The 12,814-nt window shown below is 45.3% G+C and overlaps 1 protein-coding gene across 1 annotated transcript; it reads left to right on the forward strand.

Moving 5' to 3' along the window:
• Window positions 1–8,377: 8,377 nt before the first annotated feature.
• tmprss4b (transmembrane serine protease 4b) lies at window positions 8,378–12,806 on the forward strand. The gene is made up of 13 exons (XM_021618291.3): window positions 8,378–8,476; window positions 8,646–8,707; window positions 8,854–8,991; window positions 9,184–9,336; window positions 9,999–10,125; window positions 10,220–10,333; window positions 10,411–10,454; window positions 10,589–10,751; window positions 10,874–11,040; window positions 11,342–11,437; window positions 11,976–12,118; window positions 12,253–12,402; window positions 12,568–12,806. Exons 3-13 carry the CDS (start codon window positions 8,862–8,864, stop codon window positions 12,577–12,579), a joined length of 1,299 nt encoding a protein of 432 aa, XP_021473966.2. The 5' UTR covers window positions 8,378–8,476; window positions 8,646–8,707; window positions 8,854–8,861; the 3' UTR covers window positions 12,580–12,806.
• Window positions 12,807–12,814: the final 8 nt, after the last annotated feature.

Raw genomic sequence — 12,814 nt, forward strand, 5'->3', positions numbered from 1 at the left:
ATTTTATAACCTTAATTTAACTAGGCAAGTCCGTTAAGAACTAATTCTTATTTACAATGACGGCCTACACCGCCCAACCCAGACGACACTGGGCCAACTATGTGCCGCCCTATGGGACTCACAATCACTCCCGGTTGTGATACAGCCTGGATTTGAACCAGGGTCTGTAGTGATGCCTCAAGCACTGAGATGCAGTGCCTTAGACTGCTGCACCATAAGTATTCAGACCCTTTGCTATGAGACTCGAAATTGAGCTCAGGTGCATCCTGTTTCCATTGATCATCCTTGATATGTTTCTTCAACTTCATCGGAGTCCACCTGTGGTAAATTCGACTGATTGAACATGATTTTGAAAAGGCACACACCTGTCTATATAAGGTCCCACAGTTGACAGTGCACGTCAGAGCAAAAACCAAGCCATGAGGTTGAAGGAATTGTCCGTAGAGCTCCGAGACAGGATTGTTTCGAGCCACAGATCTGGGGAAGGGTACCAAAACATTTCTGCAGCATTGAAGGTCCCCAAGAACACAGTGGCCTCCATCATTTTTAAATGGAAGAAGTTTGGAACCATCAAGACACTTCCTAGAGCTGACCACACGGCCAAACTGAGCAATCGGGGGAGAAGGGCCTTGGTCAGGGAGGTGACTAAGAACCTGATGGTCACTCTGACAGAGCTCCAGAGTTCCTCTGTGGAGATGGGAGAACCTTTCCTGAAGGACAACCATCACTTCACCAATCAGGCCTTTATGGTAGAGTGGCCAGACGGAAGCCACTCCTCAGCAAAAGGCAAAAGGCACATGACAGCCAGCTTGGAGTTTGGTCTGATGAAACCAAGATTGAGCGTCACGTTTGGAGGAAACCTGGCACCATCCCTACGGTGAAGCATGGTGGTGGCAGCATCATGCTGTGGGGATGTTTTTCAGCAGCAGGATCTCAAATCAAATCAAATCCAATTTTATTTGTCACATACACATGGTTAGCAGATGTTAATGCGAGTGTAGCGAAATGCTTGTGCTTCTAGTTCCGACAATGCAGTAATAACCAATGAGTAATCTAGCTAACAATTCCAAAACTACTACCGAATACACACAAGTGTAAAGGAATAAAGAATATGTACATAAAGATATATGAATGAGTGATGGTACAGAGCGGCATAGGCAAGATGCAGTAGATGGTATCGAGTACAGTATATACATATGAGATGAGTATGTAAACAAAGTGGCATAGTTTAAAGTGGCTAGTGATACATGTATTACATAAAGATGCAGTAGATGATATAGAGTACAGTATACATATGAGATAAATAATGTAGGGTATGTAAACATTATATTAAGTAGCATTGTTTAAAGTGGCTAGTGATATATTTTACATCAATTCCCATCAATTCCCATTATTAAAGTGGCTGGAGTTGAGTCCGTATGTTGGCAGCAGCCACTCAATGTTAGTGGTGGCTGTTTAACAGTCTGATGACCTTGAGATAGAAGCTGTTTTTCAGTCTCTCGGTCCCAGCTTTGATGCACCTGTACTGACCTCGCCTTCTGGATGATAGCGGGGTGAACAGGCAGTGGCTCGGGTGGTTGTTGTCCTTGATGATCTTTATGGCCTTCCTGTGACATCGGGTGGTGTAGCTGTCCTGGAGGGCAGGTAGTTTGCCCCCGGTGATGCGTTGTGCAGACCTCACTACCCGCTGGAGAGCCTTACGGTTGTGGGCGGAGCAGTTGCCGTACCAGGCGGTGATACAGCCCGCCAGGATGCTCTCGATTGTGCATCTGTAGAGGTTTGTGAGTGCTTTTGGTGACAAGCCGAATTTCTTCAGCCTCCTGAGGTTGAAGAGGCGCTGCTGCGCCTTCTTCACGATGCTGTCTGTGTGGGTGGACCAATTCAGTTTGTCTGTGATGTGTACGCCGAGGAACTTAAAACTTACTACCCTCTCCACTACTGTTCCATCAATGTGGATAGGGGGGTGTTCCCTCTGCTGTTTCCTGAAGTCCACAATCATCTCCTTAGTTTTGTAGGTTATTTTCCTGACACCACACTCCGAGGGCCCTCACCTCCTCCCTGTAGGCCGTCTCGTCGTTGTTGGTAATCAAGCCTACCACTGTTGTGTCGTCCGCAACCTTGATGATTGAGTTGGAGGCGTAGTCGTGGGTGAACAGGAGAGGGCTCAGAACGCACCCTTGTGGGGCCCCAGTGCTGAGGATCAGCGGGGTGGAGATGTTGTTACCTACCCTCACCACCTGGGGGCGGCCCGTCAGGAAGTCCAGTACCCAGTTGCACAGGGCGGGGTCGAGACCCAGGGTCTCGAGCTTGATGACGAGTTTGGAGGGTACTATGGTGTTAATTGCTGAGCTGTAGTCGATGAACTGCATTCTCACATAGGTATTCCTCTTGTCCAGGTGGGTTAGGGCCGTGTGCAGTGTGGTTGAGATTGCATCGTCTGTGGACCTATTTGGGCGGTAAGCAAATTGGAGTGGGTCTAGGGTGTCAGGTAGGGTGGAGGTGATATGGTCCTTGACTAGTCTCTCAAAGCACTTCATGATGACGGAAGTGAGTGCTACGGGGCGGTAGTTGTTTAGCTCAGTTACCATAGCTTTCTTGGGAACAGGAACAATGGTGGCCCTCTTGAAGCATGTGGGAACAGCAGACTGGGATAGGGATTGATTGAATATGCCCGTAACACACCAGCCAGCTGGTCTGTGCATGCTCTGAGGGCGCGGCTGGGGATGCCGTCTGGGCCGGCAGCCTTGCGAGGGTTAACACATTTAAATGTTTTACTTACCTCGGCTGCAGTGAAGGAGAGTCCGCATGTTTTGGTTGCAGGCCGTGTCAGTGCCACTGTATTGTCCTCAAAGCGGGCAAAAAAGTTATTTAGTCTGCCTGGGAGCAAGGCATCCTGGTCCGTGACTGGGCTGATTTTCTTTTTGTAGTCCGTGATTGACTGTAGACCCTGCCACATACCTCTTGTGTCTGAGCCGTTGAATTGCGATTCTACTTTGTCTCTATACTGACGCTTAGCTTGTTTGATTGCCTTGTGGAGGGAATAGCTACACTGTTTGTATTCGGTCATGTTTCCGGTCACCTTGCCATGATTAAAAGCTGTAGTTCGTGCTTTCAGTTTCACGCGAATCCTGCCATCAATCCACGGTTTCTGATTTGGGAATGTTTTAATTGTTGCTATGGGAACGACATCTTCAACGCACGTTCTAATGAACTCGCTCACCGAATCAGCGTATTCGTCAATGTTGTTGTTTGACGCAATACGAAACATATCCCAGTCCACGTGATGGAATCAGATTGGTCGGACCAGCGTTGAACAGACCTCAGCGTGGGAGCTTCTTGTTTTAGCTTCTGTCTGTAGGCAGGGAGCAACAAAATGGAGTCGTGGTCAGCTTTTCCGAAAGGAGGGCGGGGGAGGGCCTTATATGCATCACGGAAGTTAGAATAGCAATGATCCAAGGTTTTACCAGCCCTGGTTGCGCAATCGATATGCTGATGGGAGACTAGTCAGGATCGAGGTGAAGATGAACGGAGCAAAGTACAGAGAGATACTTGATGAAAACCTGCTCCAGAAGGTTCACCTTCCAACAGGAAAATGACCCTAAGCACACAGCCAAGACAACGCAGGAGTGGCTTCGGGACAAGTCTCCTTGAACCCGATTGAACATCTCTGGAGAGACCTGAAAATACCTGTGCAGCAACGCTCCCCATCCAACCTGACAGTGCTTGAGAGGATCTGCAGAGAAGAATGGGAGAAACTCCCCAAATACAGGTGTGCCACGCTTATAGGATCATACCCAAGAAGACTCAAGGCTGTAATCACTGAAAAAGGTGCTTCAACAAAGTACTTGTCACGCCCTGACCTTAGAGACACTCATTATTCTCTATGTTGGGTTTGGTCAGGGTGTGACTCGGGTGGGAAAGTCTACGTTTTCTATTTCTTTGTTTTTGGCAGTGTGGTTCCCAATCAGAGGCAGCTGTCTATCGTTGTCTCTGATTGGGGATATATAGGTTCTCATTTTCCTTTTGGGTTTTGTGGGATCTTGTTTTCTGTTTAGTGTCAGTACTTGACAGAACTGTGCGCTTTCAGTTTCACTTTGGTTATTTTGCGGTGTTTTTTGAAAATAAAAATCATGAACACGCTGCACTTTGGTCCACTCCTTCTACCAATGAGAGCCGTTACAGTACTGAGTTTTTGCGTTGTCATTGTGCTGTATTGTGTGTAGATTGATGAGGGGGGGAAATGAGACTGTAATGTAACAAAATGTGGAAAAAGTCCAGGTGTCTGAATACGTTCCCGTCACTGTAAATACAAGAGGTGGGTCTACAGTTCTCATTCAACCCTTGAGGGGAGAAGGAGCAGAACCAGATACAGGTTCTCCTGTGTCTCTACAGGATTTATGTAACATAGCGTAGAAAGATGCTTGAGCGAAGTCACTACTTCTGTTTTCAGGGTAAACGGATGTTAGGTTGAAAATATTGCAACCCTGAAAACCAGAAACATCCACTTTTTGCCAACACCGCTAAGGGTGCTACAGGAGCTGCTACCTACACAGGCCTTCAGAGGGGTTGGGGCTACAGTGGAGCGTAGGAAGGATGTTGATGAGTAAGCTATTGTACAGTACGTTTATGAGCACATACAAGGTTATCTTTTTTTGTCATTGGGCTGCTGTCTGATATATCTATGTTGACAGGTGAATTACAGCCTTTTGACAACCCTGTCAGAGCATAAATCAAGTAAGTAAATATAAAGAGAAATACTCTAAAATGAACAAATAATTAAGACAATGATGTTATATACTGAGTAATATATAGTAAACACATTTACAGTAAGCACATGAACCAGAGAAGGCTGGTGGGAGGAGCTATAGGGGGATAGGCTCATTATAATGGCTGGAGTGGAATCAATGGAAAAATGAAGGTAGTTTATATCATTTTAAAAACATTACAATACATTTAGAGATTTCACAACACACGTTGTGCCCTCAGGCCCCTACTCCACCATCACCACATATCTACAGTACAAAATCCACGTGTGTGTATAGTGCGTATATTATCGTGTGTGTGTGTATGCATGTGTCTGTGCCTATGTTTGTGTTGCTTCACAGTCCCCTCTGTTCCATAATGTGTTTTTTAATCTGTTTTTTAAATCAAATTTTACTGCTTGCATCAGTTACTTGATGTGGAATAGAGTTCCATGTAGTTATGGCTCTATATAGTAATGTGTGCCTCCCATAGTCTGTTCTGGACTTGGGGACTGTGAAGAGACCTCTTGTGGCATGTCTTGTGGGGTATGCATGGGTGTCTGAGCTGTGCGCCAGTGCATCCAACATGTCAATACCTCTCATAAATACAAGTGGTGATGAAGTCAATCTCTCCTCCACTTTGATGTGTCAATCTCTCCGACATTATTAATGTTAGCTCTCTGTGTACATCCAAGCGCCAGTCGTGCTGCCCTGTTCGGAGCCAATTGCAATTTTCCTAAGTCTCTTTGTGGCACTTGACCACACGACTGAACGGTAGTCCAGGTGTGACAAAACTAGGGCCTGTAGGACCTGTCTTGTTGATAGTGTTGTTAAGAAGGCAGAATAACACTTTATTATGGACCGACTTCTACACCTACTGTTGTATTAATATGTTTTGACCATGACCTCAACTTGCTCAATGTCCACATTATTCATTACAATATTTAGTTAAGGTTTAGGGTTTAGTGAATGATTTATCCCAAATACAATGCTTTTAGTTTCAGGAATATTTAGGACTAACTTATTCCTTGACACCCACTCTGAAACTAACTGCAGCTCTTTGTTAAGTATCGCAGTAATTTCAGTCGCTGTAGTAGCTGATGTGTACAGTAAGTGCTGTGCTTGTTCAATGTCATTCCCTATAAGCATGCTGAAAGTTTGTGGTCAGTTTGTTTACTGTAAAATAGCATTGTATCAAACACAATTTTTTCCAAAAGTTTACTAAGGGTTGGTAACAGGCTGATTGGTCGGCTATTTGAGCCAGTAGTGGACTGACTTTTGCATATAGAGACCACATGTTCGACTCCGTTCCATTCCCGCCATTACAATGAGCCCGCCCTCCTATAGCTCCTCCCACCAGCCTCCTCTGACATACCCCTGTTCCACCACATCCCCTCATTATGTACAGTCGTGGCCAAAAGTTTTGAGAATGACACAAATATTAATTTTCACAAAGTCTGCTGCCTCAGGTTGTATGATGGCAATTTGCATATACTCCAGAATGTTATGATCAGATGAATTGCAAAGTCCCTCTTTGCCATGTAAATGAACTGAATCACCAAAAAAACGTTTCCACTGCATTTCAGCCCTGCCACAAAAGGACCAGTTGACATCATGTCAGTGATTCTCTCGTTAACACAAGTGTGAGGGTTGACGAGGACAAGGCTGGAGATCACTCTGTCATGCTGATTGAGTTCGAATAACAGACTAGAAGCTACAAAGGAGGGTGGTGCTTGGAATCATTGTTCTTCCTCTGTCAACCATGGTTACCTGCAAGGAAACACGTGCCGTCATCATTGCTTTGCACAAAAAGGGCTTCACAGGCAAGGATATTGCTGCCAGTAAGATTGCACCTAAATCAACCGTTTATCGGATCATCAAGAACTTCAAGGAGAGTGGTTACATTGTTGTAAAGAAGGCTTCAGGGCGCCCAAGAAAGACCAGCAAGCGCCAGGACCGTCTCCTAAAGTTGATTCAGCTGCGGGACCGGGGCACCACCAGTACAGAGCTTGCTCAGGAATGGCAGCAGGCAGGTGTGAGTGCATCTGCAACCACAGTGAGGCAAAGACTTTTGGAGGATGGCCTGGTGTCAAGAAGGGCAGCATAGAAGCCACTTCTCTCCAGGAAAAACATCAGGGACAGACTAATATTATGCAAAAGGTACAGGGATTGAACTGCTGAGGACTGGGGTAAAGTCATTTTCTCTGATGAATCCCCTTTCTAATTGTTTGGGGCATCCGGAAAAAAGCTTGCCCGGAGAAGACAAGGTGAGCGCTACCATCAGTCCTGTGTCATGCCAACAGTAAAGCATCCTGAGACCATTCATCTGTGGTCTTGCTTCTCAGCCAAGGGAGTGGGCTCACTCACAATTTTGCCTAAGAACACAGCCATGAATAAAGAATGGTACCAACACATCCAGGAACTTCTCCCAACCATCCAGGAACAGCTTGGTGATGAACAATGCCTTTTCCAGCATGATGGAGCACATTGCCATGAGGCAAAAGTGATAACTAAGTGGCTCGGGGAACAAAACATTGATATTTTGGGTCCATGGCCAGGAAACTCCCCAGACCTTAATCCCATTAAGAACTTGTGGTCAATCCTCATGAGAAGGTGGACAAACAAAAACGCACAAATTCTGACAAACTCCAAGCATTGATTATGCAAGAATGGGCTGCCATCAGGATCAGGATGTGACCCAGAAGTTAATTGACAGCATGCCAAGGCGGATTGCAGAGGTCTTGAAAAAGAAGGGTCAACACTGCAAATATTGACTCTTCACATCAACTTCATGTAATTGTCAATAAAATACTTTTACAGTTATGAAATGCTTGTAATTATACTTCAGTATTCCATAGTAACATCTGACAAAATTATATACTGAAGCAGAAAACTTTGGAAATTAATATTTGTGTCATTCTCAAAACTTTTGGCCACGACTGTACTGTCTGTTTGTCAGAATCCAGATAATTTCAAGCTGGTGATGCACTCACATAGATCAGTCAATAAAATGTACAGTAGCTTACTCATATGGGATATCTAGAATCATGACAGTAGAGATCAATAATGTGTTTTGACAACCATAGATGTCAAAAGTGATAGATAGACAGACAGTGCTGGGCCTGTAGTATCATCAAAGATGGTGGACAAGGGAAAAGTCTAATGCTTGGGATGTCCCACCTCTGATGTCACCCTATTCAAGTTGACATTGAAAATGGTTCATGTAAGGGTTAAGGTTAGAGCAGGGGTTAAGTTTAGAGTAGGGACTTCCCAAGGATCACAGAAAGCACTGAGCATAAATGAAGGCTGTTGACCATAGACAAAAACGGTCACAGTTCCAGTCTGCTTAATTAAGGGGTGGCTCTCCCATAGGCACCAATGATTTAGCAGCTGGGTCTGGTCTTCTTAGTAGTTCATTGACTGTATGTGAACCAGAAAAAAGGAGCGAGTGAGACATCTCTAGCTTCCTCTTCCGTCTCTGGTATTATCCCAGCCAGGGCCAAAAACTGCCTGATTCCACTAATCACATCATCTCCTCACACCAAACCAATTAGCTTAATTAGCAAAGATCCTGCCCCACCTGCTGATTGGTCATTATGGCACAGGAAGTGCTTGTGAGAATTCTGGCATTGTGGCATCTGTCTGTTTGATGGCTGTTTCTAGAGCTTGGCAGAAGCCTTACCTGACTTTTCTGGAGAGCAGCTGATAGACAGGACAGCCTGGTGGGCACACTGGTAAGATATGAGACAGTGACAAACTAACTATACCTTTCGCTCTACAAGTGTATATCATGATACATTTTGATTTGCACAAATGTTTAAGGTTCAGATGCTGTTCCTTTAGTTGATTAATATATATATATATATATATATATATATATATATCTATCCCTCCTCCCTTTAGATTCACACACACTGCTGTTTGGAGCACCAAGCACAAGCCCACACATCTAGACCTGTCTCAAGGTGAGTTAAAACGGAGTTCTGTATATCACCTAGAGAACCACATCATACGTAGCCTTTATTATTACTGCCAAAATGGGAGAGGAACATGTTTTTTAACACAACTCACATCTGCCTACCTTACCTGTTCTCACCTCTCACACCAACAGCTCTGATCATGCCTCAACGCCAGAAGAGGCAGGTTACGGTGGCCCGGAGGGACCAGGGGGCTACGAAAAAGATGACCCTGATCACTGTGTCTTGTGTACTGGTCACACTTGGGATATTGGCAGTGGGTGCTTACTTCAGTATGTCCCTCCATCTCATGTCTCAACTTCAACTACCACTTAAAGTCTGGAGTTTCTCTAAATCATATTCCTGTTGTAATGTATGTAGCCTGTATCATAGAGTTGCACCACTGTCAACCTTCGGATTGTCTTTTCCTCCTTCATCCTCTGTACCCCTCTCCATCCTATATCCTCCACTCTCGTCTTCCCCAGTCTGGTGTCTTGTCGACAGCAAGTACTTCTTCTGCTCCCAGTCATTGAAGTTCATCCCTGTGGCGATGGTGTGTGATGGGAAAGCAGACTGTGCTGGTGGAAAGGACGAGCTCACATGTGTGTCCAGCAAGCCGTCCAACGCCACTTTCCCAGGCAAGACCACCAGCACCACCCTCCATCTGTTTTCCCTTCCCTCTACCATCATCGTCTCATCTCACCATACCACTCTCTGATTCTTTCTCTTAAAGGGGAAATATGCAGTTGCTACATACATTTTTTGGGATGTAAAAATGTATGATTTGTACCCGTTGATTGTTGAAGAATATAAATGATCAATGCCTCGTGCTTAGTTTAACTGTTGAGGGGTAAGTTGGGCCATTTTATGTAGCATATTATAGTAAATACTACAGTATTATTCACAAACACTGTAGTAAATACTACAGTAATGTCTGCAAAAATACTTCTCCCATGTCTCAGTTTGTGCCACAAGTTTGTGCCATAAGTGAGAACCCTGCACGTTAAGTACAGACCATATTGTGTTCCATACAGATTATAGGAAAAAGCAGAAGCTCTGAACTATCCATTCAGTCCCTAGTTCTAACTACAGTACCTACAGGTTATGGAAAATGTGCTCTTATAGTATTCTCCAATAGGTTTCCTCATTGAGAAAGCCTTCACTTATATGTCAAAGGTGGTAAAACAAATTAACAGTAAACTTGTAAATACTACAAGTCTGCAAAAACACTAGAGGGGCGGGGAAACCACTTTTCTTTTACTGCCGCTTGCCCATTTGACTCCTCCATCCTTGTCTCTAGTGCGGTTGGTGGGTGAGAGCATGGTGCTACAGGTGTTCAGGGTGAAGGCTGGGTGGAGCACTGTGTGTGCAGACGACTGGGGATTGAGCGACACCCGCAGTGCCTGTCAGCATCTGGGATACACACTGTAAGATGACCGCTCCACTCTTCTATTCAGTTACATACATACAGTCTGATGCATCTCCTGTATATATCTGGCTACTGTTTGCCATCTACACCAGGAACCCTAAAAGCGAGAGACTGGATATCACCAGCCTACACCACTCACTGGGAGAGTCCTTCAGTGCAGTAAGAGCAAGAACTAAGGGTCCCCTTCACACTGCACTCATCAGCAGGTAGATGTTCTACTGGATGCTGTTCAGCCATCTGACTGTTTAGGTGTGAGGAACTGACAATCCTCTCTGTTTCTTAGACAAACCTGCAACTCAGGCTCTGTGATAGCTCTATCCTGCTCAGGTAAATATTTAAAATGATCACCACCCATCTACACACTTTTGCCACTACCCTATATATACTTCATGGTGCCCTGTGAAATAAATGTTTGGACTTTTGTAAGTTGGAAGTGCTTACCATATTGTGTGTCTCTCCAGACTGTGGGGATGCGGTGGGTCAAGACCGGGTGGTGGGAGGTTCTGACACCACCATAGAGGAGTGGCCGTGGCAGGCCAGCCTGCAGAAAGACAAGCAGCACGTCTGTGGAGGATCCCTGGTCTCCCTCACCTGGCTTATCACCGCTGCACACTGTTTCAGCCGGTCAGCACACACACTCAGTTGTGTTTTGCTTTATTACACTCTTTGCTGTCGTAACATTTTGTTTAATTTTGCATATGCAAAACAAATGCTGACTTTTTTTCTTCTTTCACACACACACCCAGTGATGGGAAGGATCTGAACCTCTGGCAAGTGGTGCTGGGTAGCACCCACCTGACGTCTACTGGGGGGATTTCTGTAGCAGCCATCATAATCAATAAAGATTACAATGGTTTCACTCACGACTATGACATTGCCATGCTGAAGCTCACCAGGCCTGTCACTACCGGAGGTACTGGACACCTCTCCAGCAGTTACTCAACCGTTCCAAAGTCCTTTACAGTAGCCTATAACCTTCATTGCTCAGCATGATGGATGGGAACATGTACACACACAGGGGGTCAACTTCCCATACTGTTCTCTAGTGTTATGAAGTTGAACTGCCAGGACTGTATTTCTGTCATTGAAGAATATAGAATATATTGGTGACAAATGTTTTGCCATACTTGTGATATACCACAGCTTTCAGACAATCAGCATTCAGGGCTCAAACCACCTAGTTTTATAATTAAAAAAATGTCTTGACTCTCCAGACACCCTCCGCCCAGTGTGCCTGCCTCCCCACAGCCTGCCTCTGAAGGCAGGGGACCCCTTGGTGGTGACTGGCTGGGGCTACCAGCAGGAGAAAGGTGAGACTGGACAGGGCTATCTGTACAGAGCAGAAGGCAGGTCTATAACCAAGCTTAATCATGCATCCAATCTATGTAAAGCCAATATATATTTTAAAATGTTAGTCATTTAACAGACTCTTATCCAGAGCGACTTACAGGAAGAACTAGTATTGCTCGAGGGCACATCGACAGCTTGGAGATTTTATCCAGCAACCTTTCGATTACTGGCCCAACTCTCTTAACCACTAGGCTACCTACCACCGTACTGTAGACCAAAGACAATGGCAGAGTGTATACAAGTGCACACTTCCATGTCCGGCCATTGTCTCTGTTCAGCTTTCTTGTGTTCTTAGTGTAAGAGGCTACCTGTATCTCCTGAGGCAGTTAGCCTAGCGGTTGGGACAGTAACCGAAAGGTTTCTTGTTTGAATCCCTGAGCCGGCAAGGCAGTTAACTGGTCCCCGGACCTCTGATTCAGAGGGGTTGGGTTAAATGTGGAAGAGACATTTTGGTTGAATGCATTGTTGTACAACTGACTAGGTTTTCCTCTTGCCCAGGTAAAATCTCCTCAATTCTGCAGAGTGCCACTGTGTCTCTGATTGACAGGAAGGTGTGCTCCCGCCCCTCCATCTACGGCCCCTCACTCACTCCCCGAATGCTGTGTGCAGGGAACATGGAGGGCAAAGTGGATGCGTGCCAGGTAGAGCTCCTCCACCAACACACACGCCTACAAAATGGCTGCTTTTAGTTTGTTAGACTATCACACTGCCAATGCAGTCATACTTTGCATTTGTCTTCTAATGTCATTTATTTTGCTCTCTCTTTCTCTCCCAGGGTGACAGTGGGGGTCCACTGGTGTTCCTATCCAAGTGTTGGCAGCTGGTGGGGGTGGTGAGCTGGGGGGTGGGCTGTGCCCGCCCAGGGAATCCTGGGGTCTACTGCAGCGTAGAGCAGCAACTCAACTGGATCTACTCCATCATGGAGGTGGGAGTCTGGCCACTATCACAGACCTCTGTAGGGCTCAAAAGGGGGAGGGCAGGGCCAGATAATGTGATGGAAAACTAATACCTCATTTTGATGCATTCCTACTTGTTATTAGGTGCCTTTAAAATTCCTTACCTGATGTGATTTGGTTGTCCTATTTTTCAGATGTACTCCTAAAAATCCAGTTTCTCTCCGAGAACTCAACTGACTGGCGTTCTCTCTCTCTCTCAATGAGCGCTGAGTGAGTCTGGCAAACATTCACTCAAAGGACAAACACATTCCACTGACCTGTGACTGAATACTGAGCTGTGCCTGTTCACGTTTTTATTATTTTATACTCCCTTTGAGAGATGTAAGTACTGTGTGAGATTTTTGTATGTTTTAATAAATTAGATTTTTTTAAAGGGTTGTG

Source organism: Oncorhynchus mykiss, chromosome 10 (genome assembly GCF_057628025.1).
Source record: "Oncorhynchus mykiss isolate SJ-2025 chromosome 10, ASM5762802v1, whole genome shotgun sequence".
Classification (NCBI taxonomy): Eukaryota; Metazoa; Chordata; class Actinopteri; order Salmoniformes; family Salmonidae; genus Oncorhynchus; species Oncorhynchus mykiss.